This window comes from Pseudopipra pipra, chromosome 17, assembly GCF_036250125.1.
Source record: "Pseudopipra pipra isolate bDixPip1 chromosome 17, bDixPip1.hap1, whole genome shotgun sequence".
Classification (NCBI taxonomy): Eukaryota; Metazoa; Chordata; class Aves; order Passeriformes; family Pipridae; genus Pseudopipra; species Pseudopipra pipra.
Window position 1 is genome coordinate 15,389,798 of NC_087565.1, and position 23,388 is coordinate 15,413,185.

The 23,388-nt window shown below is 47.7% G+C and overlaps 1 protein-coding gene and 1 long non-coding RNA gene across 4 annotated transcripts in view; one reads left to right on the forward strand and one right to left on the reverse strand.

The window, feature by feature from the left end:
• LOC135423815 (uncharacterized) overlaps positions 1-13,783 on the reverse strand; it is a 47,843-nt gene extending 34,060 nt beyond the window's left edge. For all 3 annotated transcript variants that reach the window (XR_010434962.1, XR_010434959.1, XR_010434960.1), the window contains exon 1: positions 13-13,783. This is a non-coding gene — a long non-coding RNA (uncharacterized LOC135423815). The remainder of the gene's footprint in view (positions 1-12) is intronic.
• Positions 13,784-13,915: 132 nt separating this feature from the next.
• Positions 13,916-18,677, forward strand: SRSF6 (serine and arginine rich splicing factor 6). Its single transcript, XM_064674468.1, has 6 exons — positions 13,916-14,210; positions 14,397-14,545; positions 15,820-15,947; positions 16,145-16,353; positions 16,961-17,050; positions 17,166-18,677. The coding sequence occupies exons 1-6, from the start codon at positions 14,104-14,106 to the stop codon at positions 17,527-17,529; spliced, it is 1,047 nt and encodes a 348-aa protein (XP_064530538.1). The 5' UTR covers positions 13,916-14,103; the 3' UTR covers positions 17,530-18,677.
• Positions 18,678-23,388: the final 4,711 nt, after the last annotated feature.

Sequence of the window (23,388 nt, forward strand, 5' to 3'; positions counted from 1 at the left end):
CTCTCTGGTTACCTGCATGCGTATTGGGGCATACAGTGACACACTGGTGCTGGGACCCAGCCATGGCAGCAAACCAGTCTCCTGCTGAGCTGGGACCTTAGGCTTGTGCTGGACTGCTGCACAGGGAAATCCTCTCCCCCCAGCCAGATTTACTCTGCTCTCTATACAAAGATAAAGACAGAAATGTGGTGTAGAAAACAAGGACGTGTTGAGCAGAGGTTGTAAAATAGGTTGTTACAGGGGTGTGGACAACTTAGAGGTAAAAGTATCCCCCTCTCTGCACTTACAGAGGATAAATACATCCAGGCCAGCCCTGGTGGCTGGTTGTCCAACCTGTTCTTCACACTTTGTGGTTAATGGGCTCCATAAGGCTGGGATGTAAGAGCTGTTTGGAGCCTGCAGCACTGCCAAGGGGCTGTGAGCCAGGCTGCTCTGGGCACATTCCTCTGCAGTGCCTCTAATTCAGGAGTCAACAGGCAGGGGATGCTGAAAGGTGGAGGCAATTTGCTCTTGTGTATGTGATCACTGAGTTTCAGGATTATAAGAACAGGATTCACAGCCAGAATAAAGGAAAGGCCTAGTGGAACACTCACCTGAAGTCAGGTATGATCTGACAGCAGTGGTGAAGGGAAGATGCAATTCCTGTTTATCTTCCAAACACTCTGCTATTTCTTCACATCCAGGGCTAGCTTTAAAACTACCATGCTGTTAAGGAGGCCTGTGGTAGTTGCTGAGCAAGATATCTTGCAGGAACAACACCTGAACTCCCTGGAAGAGATTCTGGCTGGTCCTTGCACCAAGCCACTCAGCCCCTAGCCCGGCCCAGGTCCTTCCCACCCTTCTCCACTTTTGGCATCCCCCTTACGCCATCCCATATTGTGTTGGAGGCGGCCCATGCAGAAGCCTAGGATTTATTCTGTTTGCATATGACTCTTTGCATTATAGATTTGGTCTTTGTTATTTGTGTCTCCAATTCTTCCCCTACGAAGTACCTCAGTCACTATGGAGACGATTATTGTGTTGGGATAAGCAATCCTCATGACAGCCCTGAAAACAGCAAAAAGTCAATACATACGCTGCACCTTTTACTTAATTCAGTGAGTTGCTAATTAGCTCTTCTCTTCAAAGTGATCAAAATCTCTGTCACCAATGATCTGGAGAGAAAAATAAAGAGTTTTGACTGGCTGCTTTGATCATTTTGTGCTAACTTGGCATGAATTGGAGAAACCCAACAGACAGTTTCTGGAGCACTAACCACCATCCACTCCTCTGTGTAGGAGGAGCAGAGGACCAGCTGGATGTAGGAAGCTCCCAGCAACTCAGAGCATCAGTGCTTGAACCACTGAGCAAAGGAGAAAGCCCAGCAGAGTCCCAGTGCTATAGAGCTGACAAAGTCATTGCAGGAGGGTTGGGGGATTCAAGAAGGCCAGTGGCACCTGGTTTGTACCAGCACTAGTGCGGCCAGTAGGACCGGGGCAGTGACCGCTCCCCTGTGCTGGGCACTGCTGAGGGCCCTCAAATCCTGGTGTTAGTTTTGGGCCCCTCACAACAAGAAAGACATTGAGGGGCTGGAGTGTGTCCAGAGAAAGGCAATGGAACTGGGGAAGGGTCTGGAGCACAAGTCTGACGAGGAGCAGCTGAAGGAGTTAGGGGGGTTCAGCCTGGAGAAAAGGAGGCTTGGGGGGACCTTCTGACAGGAGGGTGGAGCCACGTGGGGGTTGGGCTCTGCTCCCAGGGAATAAGCGACAGGATGAGAGAAAATGGCCTTAACTTGTGCCAGGAGAGATTTAGATTGGAGATTAGGAATAATTTCTTCACAGAAAGTGTGGTCAGGCATTGGAACAGGCTGCTCAGGGTAGTGGTGGGATCACCATCTCTGGAGGTGTTCTGTGTGGATGTGGCACTTGGGGGCATAGTTTAGTAGTGGGCTTGGCAGTGCTGAGAGAATGGTCGGCCTTGTTGTTCTTAGAGAGCTTTTCTGACCTTTATGATTCTATGAGAGAAAAAAAAGTGTCTAACAGGGCCACACAAGCATCTCCCTGCAGGGCATCACAAGGAGCAGTGACTGCCTGCACCAACAACAGAATTGGCTCTGCCAGGTCTGACTTGGCTGGATCCCAAGTCCTGCCGAGATTTCTGGAAGGACTAGATGGATCCAGGGGTGAGAGGCGAAGAGGAGCCTGAGCAGGGAACCTCTTCCTTCATCTGCCCGATGGGAAGAGGCTCAGGTGAGGATGCTCCCAAAGGAGAGCCTGACTGGCTTTTCAAGGGCTGCTGAATGTGAGATGCAGATGAGCGCTGCTGGATCTCTGGTAAGAGATGGCACAGGGCCAGGCTCACATCAGCAGCCAGACAAGCTCTTTGGCGTGGAAAGGAACAGACAAAAAGAGGACTGGGAAAACTACCCTGATCCCAAATCACTCCCAAAGAAGCTGATGTCTCTGCAAGAATAAATTCAGGGAAATTCCCTGGATTGTGATAAGCCTGGATCTGCAGGAGACAACAGTGAGGATTGAATTTTCAATGGGATGGGGCAGACTGAGCTATCATTTTATTTCTCTTCTTTGTCTCTTCACAGGGAGAACTTACCAGAGCTCAAATAACAACCCTGCAATGAATCCTTCCTGCTTTCTCTATTTGGCATCATCACAGCAGTGATTGGTATGAACATTTCTGAAGGTTAGGAGCAGTGCCATACTTCCCATCACCTTCCCTGGGAGCACCTCCCACCTCAGTACCCCGCTCTCCCGGTCCATCCCCTTGGCTGCAAAGGCAGCCCACTGTTCCCGCTACCCGCACTACCCTAGGCTGTCACCTCCGGAATCTTCGTTCCCTTGGCACTCCCACCCTGTGGAGAGCCCATGGGATGGTTGGGAGCTGCCTACAGCCCAGCGCCACACCCGGGCACTGCCAGGTCCCAGGGGTGGCAGTCTGTGATGTGTCATGTGGGTGCTCACCCCTGAGGAAAGAGCTTCATTGAACTGCTACACTTAGAGAGAAGCAGGTTAAACAATCTATTTCTCATCCCCTCCCGGCACTCCAGCATTATTAAAAGGTGCTGATGTCTCCAGATTGATACCCAGGAGCAGAGGATTTGCAAGGGAGGCCACCGGTAATTGCACGCAGACAGGCTGGTTGCTCCTTCACATGGCTGAGTGAGGTGTTCTGTGTGTCAGCTGTCACCTCTGGGCTGAACTTCACCCCTGTGCACACTTCAAGGATCTCTTATCCCTGAGAGGACACACAGCACGTGGGGTCCAAGCCAGTTTCTGACTCGCCTTCCCTGAGCTCTCCCTGTGTGGACACAGGAGTGCAGGGCTGACTTGCAGACACCCCACTCCAGTGTCTGTATTGCCTAAAACCAGTTTTTCTTCCCCACTGTCCCTACAGGCAGTTTAATGTGTTTTTAGATTTAATGCCATCACTTTTCACCTTGTGCACTCTGCTTTTCTCTGCACATCTCTGTCTACCCCCCACTGTATCTCCCTGTGCCGTGTGTTTTTTACAGGGACTGTAAGCCAGGGCTTCACTAAGGTCTGGCCTAGGACAAGTTTAGGTGCCTCCTGGGAGGTCAGACTTGCTGTAAGGACTTGAAGGCCCAGATTCAGCTGACCAAGTTACACCTAAATCTCAAGGCTTCATTCCCAAGGACTGCTATGAAGAGGTGGAAGCCACTGGAGCAGCTTTCAGACATGGCCAGTGGGGCAATTCCCTGATACAGACACTGGCTCCTTAAAAAGGTTGTGTCTGCCCCTGGTAATAAGGCATTCCCTGGGGCTCTCGTGATCATCACCAAGGCAATGCCCTGACTGAGAGGCTGGGGGATATCCTGCTCCAAGGTTCAGCCCAGCTGCCAACAGCTCCCTGTTGTAGCAAGATTGGATGCAGTGGGAAATCCCTGCACATCACCCACAGCATCACATATACAAGAGATGGTGAGGTCACCATAGCAATAGAAAGAGTCTTTCAAAGTCCTCTGTGACATCTCATGGAAAATCTTAGATCCACATCACACCTCAGCTGAAACCCACAGATCTGCTGCCTGTGGCCCCAGGAGCCTGGGCAATCCTCTGCACTGCTGAACCAGGCAACATCCAGGTGCCAAGAATGCAGCCAGTTCCAATGTTTTCATATCACTTGGCAAATGCTACAGCCATGGTTTTTACTTTTCTATGGATGCATTTTAGGTTTTACTGTTAAAAAAAAATTAAATATTTAGCTTAATAAATGACACCCAAACAATCTTTTACCTATGTTTGTACTCAGTGAAAACTAAACCATTTTCATAAACAAGCTTGTCGGCAAGTTGTGGGAAAAGGTTAAAATTAAGCCGTGAATGCAAACTTTTTCTTCATGTGAGCATCTGTAATGCCTTCAAAATAGAAGGAAATTAAAAAACAATCAACTCAGTAAAATCAGGGGAGGAGCAAATTAACAAACTATTCTTACAGAGGTTACCCTTTCTTGAAAAGTCCACTAATGGGCTGATCTCCTGCTCTGTGTCATTTAAAAGGTACAAAAGTGTTCTCATTTCAGTAGCACCTTCCATCCCAGGTAAACTCAACCCAAAAGACAGCTCAGGTGTGCCAGCAGTTACCTCCAGCAGGGCCATTCTTCCTTTCTGTTCTGTGTGCTATTAAATCTCTCTTTCACACATGGCACAGCCCAGAGATATTCTGCTGGATTTACCAGGTTAATTCTGAAGTCTGATCACATAAAGCTGTGGCAGAGAAAAATAAACTCGATGCATCCAAAGTCAAAGCCCAAAGATATAACCTTTGTGGAAAGCAGTTTGCACTGCTGAGAATAAATCTCTATCTCTGCTCATGTACAAAGATCTAAGAATAAATTATTTGATAATGTTTATCCTTGCAATGTGCATGAAAGGACATAATTCATTATATGTTTGGTGTTCAGGATAAGCAGCTGAGCACTGGCTAGCAGCTTTCTTGACTGCACAGAAATGCTCTGAGGTCCTACCACGGTGAATGAATTACTTTTCCCCTTCCTGGGCAGTGAAGGGTCACTGCCTACAAGCCATTACTAAGCCCAGTCCACTCTCATGTGCCAGATGCCTCCATGTGTCCCCCAACACTGTCCCAGAGGGTGTTTTCATGTCATCCACCACCATCACAGCTCCTGATGGCTTTTGCCCTCACCTCTGCTCTGCTCACCAGATCTGCTGGAGCTGGGGCTCCTCCAGAGCTTCTGACAGCAGGCTCCCACCCTCCTGCTTGGCTTCATTGTGGTGTTCTAGCTGAAATCCTTGCCAGAAGAGCCTTCCACCAACCAGGCCAGCACAGCTCATCAAGAGCCAAGGGCATGGGCACAACCTCCACATCCCACCAGCTTCATGACTTGGCACTGGATTAATGGCTGAGGTTTGATAACCTCAAAGGTCTTTTCCAACCTCAATGGCTCTATGGTTCCATGGACAGCTGCACTAGCAGGTCAGCCATCCTACTGACAAGCCTTAACCCTCCACTTCCTTCCAGAAATATTTTTATTCCAGCCACCCTTGCTGCAAACTTTGCCCCTTCCCCATGGTTGGGAAGGAGGACTGATAGGCTGCTTCAGAGAGGAGATCAGCCTTTGATCTCCTCCCAGAGAGGCGATCAGCTCTTTGGATCTCCAGCTCATAAGGGTTTAGGTGTTATTAATACTGTTGGGAGTGGCATTTTTAATGCTAAATAAGTTTCAGCCCAAGGCAAGAAGGCCAAGTATTGTGGGCAGCACAAAAAAGGACTCATAAGAGGGATTCACAGAAATTAGAGTTTTTCCTAAAAGAAAAAATAAATCTGTGATTAATTTCCTTAATGCAAAGAGCATATTCTAGGACATGAGTTTAACGACTCAACACTTCTGCTGCAGTGTCACAAAGTCCCTCCACTCATCTAGCTCCTGGAGTTCAGAGAATTTCTGGGTTTTATTCAGAATAAAAAGTGCTGAACCCCAGGGCAAGGAGAGTAGCCAGAGAAGGGGATAGAAGCCCCCCAGGATAGAATGCAAAGGGACTCAACAAATCACCATCCTCAGACCAGACTTGAGGTTCTGGAGTCCCATCCACACCCACCTGCCAACCTGTGCCTATACCAGGCCCTCCCCATCCTGAGATTTCCTACACCTGTGGCTGGCATTGGAGGGCTGGGAGAGCAGGACACCCAGGAATGGGGACAGGCAGGGCTGGTGTTGGCAGCCCCTGCCTGTGTAGCAGTGGCTGGGTACTGATGGTCATCCTGGCCATGGGTCTGGTAGGTGTCAGGGACAGGCAGTGAACGCTGATCGGGGCATCCCTGGGGCTCCTTGTGCTGCACTGCCCAGGACCCACCCACAGTGAGAAATGTCAGCCATGCCTGATGCAAACCAAGAACAGATGGACAAAGGCTGGGAAGCAGATGGAGGGAAGGAAATTTGGACCTAATCTCAAGACCCCAAACTGTCTCATTAGAAAAACCACATCCTGGGCAGCTGGCTGAGTGGCAGAGCAGCCTGCAAAGGTGGAGAGGAGAGGATGAGAGAGGAGTTACCATGCACGACCTGTTCCTGTCACTGGTGAGGTCAAAGGAGCTCCCAAGGGATACCACACACCCTGCCTTGTGCTGGATGTGGACAGAGATGGTAACTTTCTCAGCTCCTGAGGGCATCCAGCCCACAACACTCCAGGCAAATAAATCCAGGAAAGGCTGGAAGCCCCTGTAACAACCCAGCAGCAGGCCACTCCTGGGTGTTCCTTCACCTCACGCTCCAGGCCAGAAACCCTGGTGCTGGCAATGCCACGCTGGCATTGTGTTCATGTGCTGACTGTTTCTGGAGTGATGGGCAAGGCACAGCATTGTGTACCTTGTGTACCCAGGGTAGGGCTGTGCACTGGGATGGCACTGACAGCTCTTGGGTGGCTTCTTCTCACTCCCTCAATCACCTCCTTGCCTGCCTCCCTCTGGTCCTGCCCATGCCCGGGTCCCCGGCTCCAGCACGTGCAGGGACAATGATGGGAACTGGGGGCAATGGGGATGTGGAACTGGGTGGAATGGTAGCAGGTTTGGTGCCTGTGCTGGTTTCTACACCCCTCTGCTGGGCAGCCAGCACAATCGCTAAATAATGTGGCAGGAAGCACAGAAAGAAGGCTGGCAGAAAAGGGAACAAAAACCCAACATCTTTTTAAAATGAAAATGCCAGGGAAAGAAAATTATTTCATTACAATTTCCCAGTGTGGAAGATCACCACCAGCCCTGTGGCCAGCCTAACTAAAGTCCATGTGAACATCCCCTGTACCAGCTCTGCCTGGGGAGACAAAATCAGATCTGTGATTTTCATCAGGAGAATTCTTAAAAAAAAAAAAAAATAAAAGCTGGGAATTCTTGCCCTGCTCTACCAGATATTGGTATCTAGAAGACCTGCATAGCAGGCATATGAAAATAATCACTCATCTTTTACATTTTCATAAGGCAGCAGAGGCTGGGGATTTGGGCTTGGAGACATCCCAGATCAGAAGTTTCTAAGCTCAGACAAAGGTTTCCCATGCGTTCTGTGATACGGTTTAACCTCAGCCCTGCACAGACACTTGCTCACCCCAGTGGGACAGGGGAGAGAATCTAAAGTGAGAAAACTTGTGGATTTTATCCCATGAAAAAAAGGGAAAGCAAAAGCTGAACACGCAAGCAAAGCAAAACAAGGAATTCATTCCCCACTTCCCAGGGGCAGGCAGGTGTTCAGCCATCCCCAGGACAGTCAGGTTCCATCATGGTAAGGTTGACCCGGGAAGGCAAACACCATCACTACAAATACCCCCCCTTTCCTTCTTCCCCCCACTTTTTATACTGTTTATAGTTTTTATACTATTCCAGACCATAGATGGTCTGGAATATACCTGGGGTCAGTCATCGCAGCAGTGTCTCTCCTCAAGCTACTCACTGGCGGGGTGAGGAGCAGAGCAGGCCTTGATTATATCAGCCCTGCTCAGCAGGAACTAAAACATCCCTGTTATCAGGACTGTTTTCAGCACAAATCCAAAACATAGCCCCATACCAGGTACTGTGAAGAAAATTAACTCCATCCCAGCCTAAACCAGCACATTCCATACCATTTATGTGATGCTCAGGTCCCACACTATTCACACAACCTCATTAATCATCAGCCACCTTCCCAATCTCTGATATAATACACAGATATCATTCCCCTAGTCTATGTGTAAAATACAAGTGCCCTAGTCCACTGTGTAAAGTGCCCGTAAAATGTCCACAAATATTCACAAAGTGACCATTGAGTTCATTGAGTTCATGACTTTGGGCTCTATCTGTTCTGGTGGTTACTCAGGGCAGGAAAGGTGCTGTGTTGTGTGGAGTTACTGGGCATCAAAGCTAGCTCAGGTCAGGTCACTGCTGCAGTGGCACTTCCTCTTGTACAGCTTCTCTACAGGTTTGGGTGCTTCCTGCTATGGTAATTCCCTAACATGAATCTCAAATAATGGGCTACAACAATTTAAAGGTATTTCCATTACAACTTCCACCCCTCGTCCCTTTGGACCAGACCATCAGGTTTAACATTGCAATGAACTCCTCCTTCCTCCCCTGCCCCTGCTCTGGCTTGGATTTAATCACAGACTGCAGTCTCTTAGGGGTGTACCTGCTCTAAGTGGAGCCTTATCCACGAGCCACAGTCTCTCCAGAGATATACCTGCTGTGGCTTAGACTTATCCACAGCTACAGTCACTATGAGGTGCACCTGCTCCAGCGTGGCCTCATCCAGGGACCACAATGCCTTCAGAGACACAGTGTGTCTCTGCTCCAGTGTGACCTTACCCATAGCCATAGTCCCACTGGGAGTGACCCTGCTCCAACATGGCCTTAACCGTGCCTTCAGTCCCTTCAGGAGCGTACCTGCTCTGTGTGTGCTTATCCACGGCCACATACTTTCAGGTGCTCCAGCATGACCTTGTGCATGGCCACTGATGCTTCAAGGTGTATCTGCTGCAGCATGGATTTATCCCACAGCCACAGATGCTCTGAGATGTACCTTTTCCAGCATAGACCTATCCTTGGGCCACAAATGCTTCAAAGGTACAGCTGCTGTGGGATGGACATGACCACAGCCAGACACTTGGAGATATACCTCCTCTGGCCTGGACTTATCTATGGCCACAGATGCTTCAGGGTGTCCTGCTCCCACGCGGACTCATCCCCAGCTCCAGTCCCTTCAGCTGGAGCTCACACTGGAGTCCCAGCCTGTCTAGTGTAGCAGCACAGACACAGCACATGGGTAGCGCCCTGGCCACCCGCAGTCCAGACCCATCGCCATGGCTGTTACGAGGGTGTTCCCAGACACAGCACAGAGCGGTGATCAGCACCAAAGTGAGTAGAGAAAGCTGAAAGCTGCCACTAACAAGAACCAGGCTTCAATCGACAGAGTTGAGCCCCGTGGAAAGCACAGGAGCTGTCAATTAATAGCTAAACAGAACTAACAGCTATAAATTCCATCTGGCACACTCCAATCAAATTTGTCGTTGTCTTGAACCCTTTGAGCCCCACACTGTATACCAAAAAGGAGTGTTGTGGACCGCTGCACACACAGGCAAAGCAAACCAAGGAATTTATTCCCCTCTTCCCATGGCAGGCAGGTGCTCAGCTATACCCAGGACAGCTGGGCTCCATCACAGTAACAGTGACTTGGGCAAACAAACATCATCACTCAAAACATCCCCCCCTCTTCCTTCTTCCCCGCCTTTACATGTAAGAATGACTCCATTATGGTCTGGAATATATCCCTGGGGTCAGCTGTCCCAGCTGTGTCCCCTCAACTGCTCTGCCAGCCACCTTGCTGGTGAGGAGCAGAACAGCCCCTGATTGTGTCAGCCCTGCTCATCAGGAACTAAAACAACCCTGGGTTATCAGGACTTTTTTCAGCACAGATCCCAAACACAGCCCCATACTAGCTACTGGGAGGAAAATTAACTCCATCTCAGTCCAAACCAGCACAATGTTATTAACACAGCAGTGTGCCAGCTGGATCTAGACCCTCCATGTACATAGATCAACTGATTTTTATAAAAATACATAAGATAAGCTCAAATTACAGCCCTTCTATACAGTCCTCAAATTGAATAATATGAGAAATTTGGGTTCAGAGTGTAATTGTTGCTATTTCTGGGCACAGATTGGATGGCATTCCTCTTCTGACCTTCCTCAGGAGCAGGCAGGATCTCCACCTGAAACAGAGAGTCTGTGACCAGGCAGCAGATGCAATAGTCCACGTAACCTCATCCAGTGCTACTGGTGAGAAGAATAAGCACTTTCACAGCCCAAGAATATCCATTTCTCCCTGTATGTATGAGCTCTATCTGTACCCACTCAGCCCCATGCTGGGAGCCCCTGCTTAAATTGAGGTATCATGGGGGAATGAATCCATTTGCAGGAGAGAGAGGAAGAGCCTGAGAGCCAGGACAGCCCCCATGAAGCCATGCTTGGCTGCTGTCCTGGACTGGGCACTTCAAAGACTATGCCCAGAGGGGACCTACAAGACATACGAGGACATTCCCTCACATTTTGCAAAAGAAACAGTGGAAAAAAGTCCCATCTGAGCCACTAATGCACAGTGACAGTCAGTTCAGCAGTTCTCTACATATGTGTCAGGGGTCCCATTTTGGTCCAAAGCCCAGAAGTCAGTGACCGGAGTGTGATGTGATATGGACAAGGTGATGGGAGAGGGAAGCATAACAGAAACAGTCAGACACTTGATAGTAGCCTCTGGAGACACCAGTCTTGCGACAAACAGCTGGGACATAACAAATTCAAGATACGCATAACTTAGACCGTTTTCATCATCATCGTCATCATCGTGGCCGGGCTTCGCGAACGAAGATTTGGGAAGGACTCTACTCACACTTGCTACAAGCGCAACCGGTGGCTAAAAAGACCAGTGTGAGATAGACAGGTCCAGTTGCAAAAGGCACAGTGGAAGGACTCCTTAGGTGGTATCAACAAGATACGGCTCTCTCTACATTGTCTTTTCTCCTTGTAGTGAGAATGTTGATAGTTTTTGGTCTGTGTTTGGCCCCAGCCACCTGTAGTAGTTCACTGATAAAACAGAGAATTCGTCCTTGTAGGGAGAACTTCTGTATAAACCATTTTAATTGGTGTTCTACTATTGGTTCATTGTTTGCCAAGGGCATTTAAAGGAGAAGGTGAGGAAGAGAGGAGGAAGGCTCAACCCTCGACTCAATTAGAAAAGGCCCCCAAAGCAGACTGCACATGCGTTAGGGAATTTCCAAAATTCTCACGCATGCACTGAAGGGATGAAGTTATATTACTAAGAGGGTGGGATTGAGAGCCTCTGGCGGGGCAGTGCTGGCCACACATTCCCGAGCAGAGGTGCTCATTGACTGTATAAAAAGCAGACAGGTTTTTTGGTTCAGGTTCGCTTGCTCTACATGAAGGATCAAATTGCCTTTAGCGGGGACACCTGCTGTCGTGGGAGCCTGCTAACCCTCTGGAAAACGCTGCTGCTGCAGAGGGCTTTATAGTCTTCGGAGTGGGTAAGATCATCTCATAAATGACACCTAGGTGAGTAGGGTGTCGTACTTTCCTCTTTAGTTTTCCCCTTCTCCCGAGTGCCCGTTTCTTTTTTGTTAGCCACCTTTTGTAATAAATATTTGCGTTACTGCGTTCCAACGGTGTCTGGGTTTTCAAGTTTCAGTATGTCTCGAACCCTCCCTAATACACTCCTCGAGAGTGATCCTGCGTGCATTCTCAAAAGAAGCAGCAGTGTTAGAGATAGTGTGTCTCCAGACCTCCCGATTGGAGACCAGAGTAGACCAACGATGATGATCGATATGGCCATAAGACATTCATATCTGCCCATACCTGCTGCTGGCATGCTGGAGAAAGAACATGAATTTCACACTGAGGGCTCCTCTGACATCAGATTACAGGAAATAACCACAAGCCAAATATTAGCTCTCAATAAGACAGACAAATTATATGTGATACTTTTATTGGATTAATAATAAAAGGCTAGTAGAAGGCTACCAGAGCTCTGCTTCATATGTTACAGATTATGATTAATTACAGATTCAAATCTTTGTACAGAGAGATCGGAGCCTTTTGCTTTTCAGAGGGAAAAAGCTCCAGTTGATTTGGTGGATCAAGCCATAAAACTAATGCACCAGAGGGGCTTATCCTGGGTCCCAAGGGTTCATCCTGAGTCCCAGGGGTCAGGAACACACGTCCCTTTGGGTGTGAGGAAAGCTATTGATTCATAGGCTGAACCTTCTGCCACGTGTGCTCGTGTGTATCAGGAACAGGACTGCCAAGTCAAGGGTGTAAAAATGATAGGATGCAACAGAGAGAGGCCAGGGAAATGGCCTGGGACCACTGATCTGGAAGGACGGAGAAGATAATTTGATCTTATCTGCATCTGCTTTGAGCAACCTCTACCAGCCTGCCTGGACTGTGTGAGAGGTGAGGTTCACCTCTGGTCGCTGTGTCACTGTTTTACAGCCAGTTCTTGCCTTCCAGGGTTTCCAACAGACCATAAGAGAAGGCATAAGACAGCACAGGGATGGGGCCATCTTAGTTACAGCCAAGGCTGCTCAGAGAAGTCCCTAAATGGCCTTCTCTTTCTGGGCCCCAGGCTGGTCCTAACCCAGCCACCAAGCAACTCAAGGTGAGAGAAGGACAGAGAAAGAAACAATGTGAAAAACACATCACTGACTATGGGGGACGAACAGTGAAAAAAGGGCAGGGGTGTGAGAAGAAAAGATTTGCAAATGGCTTGAGCAGGCACTGGAGGGGTATATGGCACCCAGTGAGGAGGTACCTTGAAGATCCTTTATTCCTCCTCAAGGATGGAAACAGAAAAACAAAACAAAATGGTAAGACACTAATATGAATCCTCTGTCCCTTTCCATGTGGCCTCAGCAAATCTCACTCTGTTGCCACGTGCCAAGAGCTTTGAGATGTTCCACCAGAGAGGCCTTGTGCTCACTCCTGCTCAGTATGGCCCTGAGCTGAACAGGCTAGTTGTCATCCACTTCCAGGGATGTTCTCCCCAGAAAAGGCAGCGATGTAAACATCAGCTGTGGGCTGAGAGCTTAGAGACTGCATGGACTTGATCTTGCCATGAAGAATTTATTTTTCCTTGTTGGAATGGGGAAAGGAATTCTTTATACTTAGAGGCACAGATGTTGAAATGAGCATGATCGACTATGGGAGAGCAGCTTTTATGGGCTGCGAGGAAAACATTGAAGGGCAGATCGTTGGAGAAAGGCAGTTCCTTAAGGCTCTGATCCTGAAGAGCATCCACTTGCAGGGAAGCCCTGAAGAACGGGCTGACCTTTCCTCCTTATCCTTGAACTTCAGTACAGACTTGCACACTTTTCACCAGGCACGGGATGGTTTAGCGAGAATGACTAACTGGGTTGTTTCCAGTAAGTCTTACATGCGGCTCCGTAGGTGCCAGCACAGACAATTCCAAGTGAATATCCATATCAAGGGTTTTTAAATTTGAGCCAGAGAATTGTTACCCTTTGGGGAGAACAGGAACGGAAAATAACAGAATGCAGCTGTAGTGGGAAGAGAAGCTTTGGGATTAGACACTACAAACTGCAGTTATCTCAAAGTAGACACAAATGACTTAAAGAAATGGATTATTTTACATTTCAAGTCTTTGGTAGAAGTTATCTTTCGTTTCCGGGGGGAGGGGCGCGCGCACGCGCGCGCAGGACCCGCACATGCGCAAAGCCGGCCGCGAGTCTCGCGCGCCCACGGGACCCCGCCCGCATCCCCGCGCGTGCCCGCGCAGCGCTCAGCGGCCGTACCGCTAGCGCGCGAGGGCGCGCACGCGCGTTCCCTCCGCCTGCCGCCCGCGCGCAGCAGAGCGTTAGCGTGGTGACGTCAACGCAGGCCCCGCCCCCCCATATAAAACCGGCGGCGGGCGGCGGGCGCCATTGTGGTGCGCCAGGCCCGGCCGAGGGGAGCGGGTTCGCTGTGCCTTCGCCCCTCGCGCCGCCAGCGCTCGCTCGCTCCCTCCCTCTCCCTCTCTCTCTCTTCCTGTCCCCTTCCTGTTCCTCTCCTTTCCCTTCTTTCCTCCCCCTCCCACCCCGCCGCGGATATGCCGCGCGTCTACATAGGCCGCCTGAGTTACCATGTCCGGGAGAAGGACATCCAGCGCTTCTTCAGCGGCTACGGCCGCCTGCTCGAGGTCGACCTCAAAAACGGGTGAGCACCGTCCGTCCGTCCCTCTCGAGAGCCCAGGGCCGAGCCCGTCCATGTCGCGGCCGCTGCCGCGTGGCGCCGGCACAAGATGGCGGCGGCGATGGGGGAGCGGGGGGGCCGCGACACCGACCCGGGGCAGCGTCACCGTTCCTCCGCCGCCGCCTGACTGGGCCCTTGTCCTACCCCCAGCTACGGCTTCGTGGAGTTCGAGGACTCCCGCGACGCCGACGATGCCGTGTACGAGCTGAATGGGAAGGATCTGTGTGGGGAGCGGGTGATCGTGGAACACGCCCGCGGCCCCCGCCGCGACAGGGACGGCTACAGCTACAGCAGCCGCAGTGAGTCCGGGCCCGTCCCTCCCCGCGGGGCGAGGGGCGGCGGCGGGCAGGGGCAGGGCCGGGGGCGAGGGAGGCTCGGCTGGGACCGAGCCCCGGGGCTGGAGGGGTCGCTAGCGGGGGGTACCCGGCGCACCGCAAGGGCTGCAGCGTTTTCCCCGGCACCAGCGATGCGCTCTGGTATCCCGTAGCACTTCTGGCCGCGAAATCACGGCCTTCTAGAAAGGGTTTGATCTGTTGATTTGGAGGCTCCAGTATTGGGAGCGTTTAGATGTTACAGCGATGTTGCATCAGTAGTGTTAATATATAAATATGGTTGCGTAATTGGGGGAGAATCGCTCAGCTGTGAACTTTCATGTGGATGTTTCAGTTGGGTATATGGGAGGGGCGGGGGGAGGTTTTGGAGCAGGAATCTGTTGTGCTAAGGGGTGGGTATTGTAAATATTTCAGCTCACTCATGTAAGCTGCTTGAGTGAGCTGTGTAGAGTTTAACCGGCCTAGTACTGTAATAAAGAGTACTAAGGTTGATTTTTTAATGGTCTCTGGAAGCGTGGTGTTGGGGGGGGGGGAGGGTTCTGTCTTTTTAAGAAAAAATCAAATGTATGTTGTTTTAAAATTGTTGCATGTTCAATTCAAACTTTTTAACAAGTCCTTGATGTTTCAATTTAAAAGTGACCAGTGGGGCTGAGGCTGTGTCCACTGAGGCTAAGATGACTGCCTTTCCTGGCCATGGCTTTTCCATACATTGTGTGACCCTTGCCCTATGACCCTTTGGCTGACCTTACCGGAAGCCATGACGACAGCAGCCTTTTGCCATTAGACGCAGGGTGATGGTGAGGATTCCAAGGGTTAGACAAAACTGGTTAAACTGAACTAGGTGACTGTTACCTTGCGTGTTTTGTGGCCAAACCACCACCAAAAACCTCATACTGTGATGTAAGTACTTAGTGTAACTAGTAAACGTTTTTGTAAAATGTAGAAATGCATGTAATCAGTTAAGTTTTATATTTTACAATGTTCTGTAAAATAAAACTTAGCAAGGTGAATCTAATAAGGAGCAGTCACTCTCTAACAGATCTTAGGAGCACAGACTTGTAGGATTTTAGTCTGTTTGATTTGCCATTAATGTAGATTATGGCAAAATTGCAAAGTTTGTTGGAGGCTTAGAGAAATAAAGTCCTACTCCAGTAAATATGACTGTTAAACTAACTTTTTCAGAACATTGACCTTTTGTCATGCTAGGGGACAATCTAACTTTGTTTCTTTGTACAATCAAGGTGGGGGTGGTGGCGGATATAGCAGTCGCAGACAATCAGGACGAGATAAATATGGACCACCTGTTCGTACAGAGTTCAGACTGATTGTTGAAAATCTTTCCAGTCGCTGTAGTTGGCAGGATTTGAAAGTACGTATCGATATTCTATTGTGGAGCCTGTTGTGATAAGCAGAAAGCAATAGCTTCCTTTAATAGCAATGTTGATATTGATAATGAATTAAAAGTAATTGAAAACTGTTTGTATGTGGATGTTTGCATGCACTAAGTGCTGCTTGCAGAGCCTCAGCCTGTGGTGTGTTCTGTAACTGTTCCTCTGCTCCCCGAAGGATTTCATGAGGCAGGCTGGGGAGGTGACCTATGCAGATGCTCACAAAGAACGTACGAATGAAGGAGTGATTGAATTCCGATCATACTCGGACATGAAGCGTGCCCTGGATAAACTGGATGGCACAGAGATAAACGGCAGGAAGATCAGGCTCGTTGAAGACAAGCCACGCTCAAGCCACAGGCGATCCTACTCTGGCAGCAGGTCAAGGTAACTCTCCAAACATGTCAGTCACTGGATCAAGACACTCAGAATGGGGATAGGTACCCTACCTGCAGTAGTCATCATCAGCTGATGCGATAGTTACCTTCAGCTGATAGTTTAGGAATAGGATGGGCCTGAGAAGGTAGAAGAAATTATTTTATGCAATACAGCAAAGCCAGGTTTGAGCAGTTTTTTCACACAGGAAACCTCAGATATGATTAACTGACGGTACACTGAGTCTGGGTGGGTTAATAGTGTGTGTTGGTGTGGCCATCCTTGCTCTTGAGAAGTTCTGTAGCAGCTTTTCTCTGTTAGATTATGCTACCAGATAGCATAATGCATTAGATACATGTGGGAAGAGATTCTTCCCTATGAGGGTGGTGAGGCACTGGCACAGGTTTCCCAGAGAAGCTGTGGCTGCCCTATCCCTGGAAGTGTTCGATGGTGCTTTAGCATCTGGTCTTAGTGGAAGGGGTCCCTGCCCATGGCCGGGGGTTGGAACCAGATGATCTTTGAGGTCCCTTGCATCCCAAGCCACACTATGACTCTTCTAGATGATTCAGGGCACACGAGGCACAGAAAAAGGGGCGAATTAAATTTTGAATGTTTGTAGGTCACGATCCAGGAGACGATCTAGAAGCAGAAGTCGGAGAAGTCGGAGCAGCCGCAGCAGGTCCCGTAGTGTCTCCAAAAGCCGTTCGCGGTAAGTGCCACAGTGTTAACACTGTCAGTACAGGGACTGCTGCTCACTGACAGATATTTACAGGCACTGTAAGTACACTTCAGGTCACACAGAATAAACTGTCTCTCTTTAAAAGATCTAAATCCAGGTCACGAAGCAAAGACCGCTCACGTTCCAGATCCAAAAGCAGGAAGTCCAGATCAAAGAGCAAATCGAAACCCAAGTCTGACAGGGGTTCACGCTCTCACAGCAGATCCAAGGAGAAGTCTGAGAAGTCTCGGTCCAGATCGAGGTCCAGGTCTCGCTCTCCCAAAGAAAATGGTAAAGGAGATGCTAAGTCTAAGTCCAGGTCAAGGAGCAGGTCTCGTTCCAATTCTCCGCAGCAGCAGCCATCTGCCAAGGCTCGTTCTGAGTCACCACCCAAAAGAGCTGCATCCAGGTCCCGCTCCAGGTCCCGTTCAAAGTCTCGCTCACGAACAAGATCTAGTTCAAGGGATTAGAACTAGAACTCTCATCTTGCACACTATTATGGAACATTTTCCTACCTGTCAGGCCATTAGTGTTACGTTAGTACTTCAGAGGCTGTTTTTTTCTCTTGCAGGATTGAATGGCCTAAGAATTAAGTCATGAGGCATAAAGGTTTAATTTGTATCCCAAATTTGGCAATATGAGATGGGATGGTGGTACAAAGCAGGGAAAGTCCCCCTTTTGTAGAAATTCAGCTGAAAGTTTGATTTTATAGCAATTCTGCAGGAGTAACTTGAGTACTCTTAAATGCAAAGTGGTTTTTATATTAAAAATAAACTGAATATAAACAGGCTAAAATCTGGGCTCTTTTGAAAGTATCCTTTTTTCTTATTTTTTTTTTTTCATTACATTAGAGCTATGGTTGTCATTAGCTTCATAGGTTTCAGAGTGCTGCCAAAGTCAGGATTGCCTTGCTGGGCAGGTCACACAGTTCTCTGGTTTATCATAATTTTGGAAGCAGGCCACAAATTATATAAACCAGTAACAGAAGTAGGAAGATTTTAGACCAGCAATAAACTCAAGTTGGAGGATTTATGTTGTATCTTAACTTGCCAAAAGAACATTCCCCCCCATACTGTGACTGTATTCAAGGTAATAAGGGTACTCTGGAACCTGTATCCTACAGTATTGCTGAAAACCCCTTCATTTCAGACTTGAAAGAATTAAAGCTTTCTGATGTTTTTTGCTTGAATATCAAGTGTCATTGTTGTCATACACAGAGGTGTCTCTTGGCTGTGGTCCAAGTCACTGGTGTGTTGTATGGTTTGTCAGCCTCTAAATCTCTATTGGATATGAAACCCAAGTAAAGAAATCTGTCTTCCCACCCCTTTGACTCACTTATGTTAACGTTTTGCTTCAGACTAGAACTATAATCCTCTTGTGTGTAGGTCTGAACTTTATTGGAAATGTAATCTCTTGGAGCTAGAGTTCTAGTTTTAACAAAAGCTTTGCTAAACCACAGTTGCCAATTCACTTAAATTGTGGAATAGGACTCATCCCAAAAATTCCCCTTTATAGCTACAATGATTTTTGTAAGATGCAGTAGCAAACATTAGAACTGCCTTGTACTCTTTATACAGCGTGTAGTTTGACTTGTATAAAATTAAATTGGTGACTCAAACTCTTGTGTTCGTTGCAGTGTAATGGGATTCTTGTTCTGCCTCGTGCTGGGGAAGTCACAATTTATTCTGCTGTTGTGAAGAAACTAGTGAGAGACTTGGTAGCTCTTGAAATCCCCTTGACCTTGTGCTTGAGAGGTCATGAGCTCCTTCTGTCCCAGTTTGTCACCTGGTCCTTTGTGCAGATTGGCTGGGTGTGACAGCTGCATCTCTGGTTCCAATTCACACATCTGCCCAGAGGAATTGGGTCAGGCATGGGGCACATGTGAAGTGTGACTTGATGTCCATTTTTTCTCTCCTGGAATTGCTTGATGATACAAAAAATTACCTTAAAATTCAGTTTCTTGCCTTTTTTGATCGTCTCTAGAAAGCTGGACTTTCTTGCAGGTGAGTATCCATACTAGCGCCAGAATGGAGGAACGCAGTCACATTCCTGGAACCTGAAGTGAATCCATGCCTAGTGTTGCCATAAGGTCGGGTTACTGTTGCTTTTGCATGGTATACACTTCTCCGTGCTGTTTTTATCTCAAGAATGGAAAAAAAAACTGGACTTGAGCTGCCAGACTGAGCTTCCCTAGGATTGTTAATACAGCTATGGAGTCTGACAGATAATTCTGGCATGGCTAAACCAACACTTCTGAGTACTTGGTACTGCAGTGTTACCTGCATGACTCTGGGGGGGTTAATTTGTGATAAGGAAATTTTGTTTTAAATTGAAGCTGTTTTAGTGAAGGCGGTGCATTTGTAGCTTAATGACTAGAAAAATTGTTTTGCAGTCTTGATCACTGCAGGTGGTACCTCTGGCTTTGGATTTCAAACAGGAGGGGAGTACCAGGGGTTTCCTGCAGAATTCATACTGTGAGAAGAAGGTTAATGCAGACTTACAACCTAAGCTACAATTGAGGAAGTATTTGCCTCCCTTAAACCTACCACAGGTATTCAGCTGCCTTGGTTTTACTTATGCTGATCATGGAGTAGGTCAGACTTGAAGGAGAACTGCTCCTCTGTGTAAAACAGAGCTTCATGGAAAACTGTTCCTCTAGTAAAATACCACACTCCTCAAAAGAAGCATTGAGCTCAGAGCTCAGCAGATTGAAAGATACATATGTGTATTTCCAGTATCTCTCTCTGTGGTAACAAGATGTTGACAATTACTTTTTTTTTTGCACACGCATATACAAGTAAACCGTTGTTTCTAAAACTGACCCTCAGTGCCTGACCCCTGAGGATATCTTGGCCTTGGAGTGGCTGTGGGCACCCCAGCCTTGGTCAGCACTGCAGAACGATGACTCTTAGCAACTACACTCAGCTTTCTGAGATGAGGTTGCTGTGACAATGGTCATGTTTCATTGAAGTCCTCTGTACGCATGAATTGCAGGGAGGGACCGGATTGGATTTAACGAGCTTGCCTGAAACTCCTTTAAATATCAGTATTTCTTCTTGTGTTACTGGAGCCACATTCGCTGTCTTCCTTGGCGTTGCAAAAGACAAATAGCTCCTTAGTGTGCAAAGGAAGCAGGGGTTCCTTGGCATGACTTGCATCCTTTTGGATGTGTTTCCTCTGGAAAGCCAGTAGGATTTTGGTAGTGCCATATCCTGAGCCAGCACAGTTAAATGAAAGGCTTGTCAAAATGCTGTAGAGAATTCACCAGCAAAACCCAAACACCCTCAGCATTCCAGCTCTATCAGCACAGGTTTTTTTTGGGAGTGGAACACTCTGGGGCTAATGTGTGTTTGTGAGCACAAGTGGTATTATTCCTGACATCTCTTCTGGGTTTTAAAACTGGATTTTGATAAATTTCATAGAAGGGTAAAAGACTAGCAGACTTGTATGCTGGCTGCCTTTTGGTTTGTCTGCAGCAGTAGCAATAGTCAAGGACAAAACCATCTGGAGTTGCTCATATCTCAGTTTTTAACCTGATCCTGGAGCCAGCTTTCTGGGGACATGCTTCAGAACTGGGCTACCTGACTTTTTTTTTATTTCTAATTTTTTGCATCAATGTAAGTTTGTCCTTAAAAAGACAAAAGAGAAACATGCCTTCTCATCAAATATGGGGGGCAAGATTGACAAAACCCTAGTGTCCTGTAGCAAATTGTGAAGGAGAAACCAACACTACTGTAAAAAAAAAAAAAAAAGATGAGACTTAGAAACTGGGGCTGTATTTGCAGTCTGGTCCTGGCCTTTTCCAGTATTTGAAAAAGCATCCCATCTTGTATTTTGGTTTTTGACATAAATGAAGTTTCATCCTTTAATCTTAGAATCACAGACTGGTTTGGTTTGGAGGGACTTTAAAGATCATCTTGTTCCACTCCCCTGCTATGGGCAGGGGCATCTTCCATCCCCATCCAACCTGATCTTGGACACTTCCAGGGATGGAACATCCACAACCATTGTTCGATTCACTTTTTATTTGCTTCTACATCATGAAGAGCATGGAACAGTATGTTGTCTTGCTGTAAGGAAGAACACAACTTCTTTGATTAACACTAAAGTGTCACCTTGCAGTATCATGCTTGGAGTACAGCTGAGTGGCTGGAATAGGTGACACTGCTTTTTTCTACTATAACATTTCTACCTCTACATTTTGTGGGTTTAGAGTCCATTTACAACTGGGAGATTACTCTGTCCCTAACCCAGATTGTAACTGCCTTTGGATGAGCAGTGGGGATGAGCATTTAAAACATGATTCTTTGATTTATTATTCACACATGGAATAACTTGAACTATTTCCGACTCCTACTTGAGTCTAGTTCAGGTTGGCACTGTAACGTCCACAAAGCAATTTCATACCATCAAAGAGCAAAAGCTGGGAAAGTAGGAACTTGGCTCAGGAAATCCCAACAATTAAGCTGAGCTGCTGTTTGGAATGTCCTTGAAAGGTGGTGCGGATGTTATGACAGGTAAAGATGCATCATAAAGTTGTGGTTGAGGGTAGAGTTTGTGCTACACCATCAGCAACTCTTTGCTGTGTCCTTGGTGCTTTGTAAGGGCTGTTTAAAGTGAACAGGAACATGGTACTTTGAAAGGTGAGAAGCAAAGCTAACACAAACCAAAAAGCTAACTAAAACTAACACACATTGCTGTGTATAGTGGCAGCAGTTCAGGCATTTTAACTATGTGAACTTGGAATCGTAACAATCTGTCACACCGTGATCAGCCCATTTTCCCCCTTTTCTTTTGTGGTTAGGTAGAAAGGATCAAATGGCAAAATGCAGGCTCTTAACTCTCATGGCTTCTTCACACATTACTATTTTGCCAAATGTGTGTGTAGATGCCAGAGGGGAAGTTTCAGCTGTTCCATAATCCAATTAAAAAATGGCAATAAATAAGCTGCTCTGAAGTGGCTCATAAACTTCCACCCTTTTAGCAATGTCTGTCACCACCAGGGCTAAGTTGGATGCGCATAGGTGTGTTTCTGTACAGGAAGGAGTGGAGCACAGCAGCTGGTATGATCCGTACCACTGAAAAAATGCTGACCATAGGAAGATAGCTCATGCATGACTCAGGATGTACTTCACAACAACTTGTTCTCCTACTCAAATTTTGGGCTTGAATCTGTGATTCTCTGACTCGAGGGCAATATCCTTTTCCTCTTATTCACAGAAGGCGAGTTCTGCAGGTTCGTCTAATTTAGAGTATCTACAATACTCTTTTTACTCATTTTAGAAGCAAAAGCTTAAGTATGACTCCAATGTTTTACCTTTGGGTAAGAACTGAGTACAGTGATTTCAGTCCAAAATACTGAAAATAGTGGAGGGAAAGATCTGCAGGTGACACCAGGATTGGAGGTGACTGGAAGATGCAGCCTGTGCTGTCACGTAGATGGAGTTGTAGGGGGAATCACTTATGTAATTTTTTTACTGGTGCGTGCAGCTCCTGGAAGAGGATTATCCTGTACATGTGAATAAGAAGTTGGTGCTGTTAAGTCAGCAGGTGGTAAATAGATCACAGCTCACCTGCGTGGTGTGACCACAGCACACAGCTGCACTCGGGCAAACTGCTGGGTGAAAGCAATGCTTCCCCTAGAATTGAGTACAGTGCCAAATGCTTTCCCTGTACAGCATTTGTGTTCCTGATTCTGCTTAGCATCAACACAAGAGGAAAATAATACAGCAGGTTGTGATCACAGTGGAGCAACAGGGATGCTGTACAATTAACCTGGGGGGTAATGGTGGGGACCAACAGCATCTCCTGTTCTGCTCAACTCTGGTACAAGCACAGAGTAAGTGCTGACAGAAACTGGGGAGACACAAGAAAACTTCTGAGAGCGCCTCTCCACTTACCCACCTGGATCTATTTGCTGACAATTAAAACTAATTGGTCTGTGACTGAAAGTATAATCCACCATTTGCCACAATTTAGGTGTCACCTGTGTATGTGTGACAGCCCAGACCAGAATAGGTTTGTTCTCCCAACACTACATCACCCTGGAAAGCATGAAACTGAGGCACAGGATTGCAGTGACCTGTCCACTGGGAATAAAAGCTGTGGATAGCAGCAACTTCCTATTGCTTCATGTTTTATGAGGTCTCTATCAGGCTTTTGGGTGAAATGAGCTTGGGACATGACTGTGGCTGAGGACAGGAGTGACAGGCACTAGCACGTCTGGATGCTGCTGTCCCAAAAATAGCAGAATGCATGGGGATGAATCCTGACCAAACAAATCCTGGAGCAGCACAGCCCTGCCGCACTCTGCACACATTGGGTCTAGT

Coding starts and splice junctions, on each gene's coding strand:
- SRSF6 (XM_064674468.1), top strand. CDS start 14,104: ATGCCGCGCGTCTACATAGGCCGCCTGAGTTACCATGTCCGGGAGAAG. Junction 14,211..14,396: donor GAGGTCGACCTCAAAAACGG/GTGAGCACCGTC, acceptor TCCTACCCCCAG/CTACGGCTTCGTGGAGTTCG. Junction 16,354..16,960: donor TACTCTGGCAGCAGGTCAAG/GTAACTCTCCAA, acceptor GAATGTTTGTAG/GTCACGATCCAGGAGACGAT.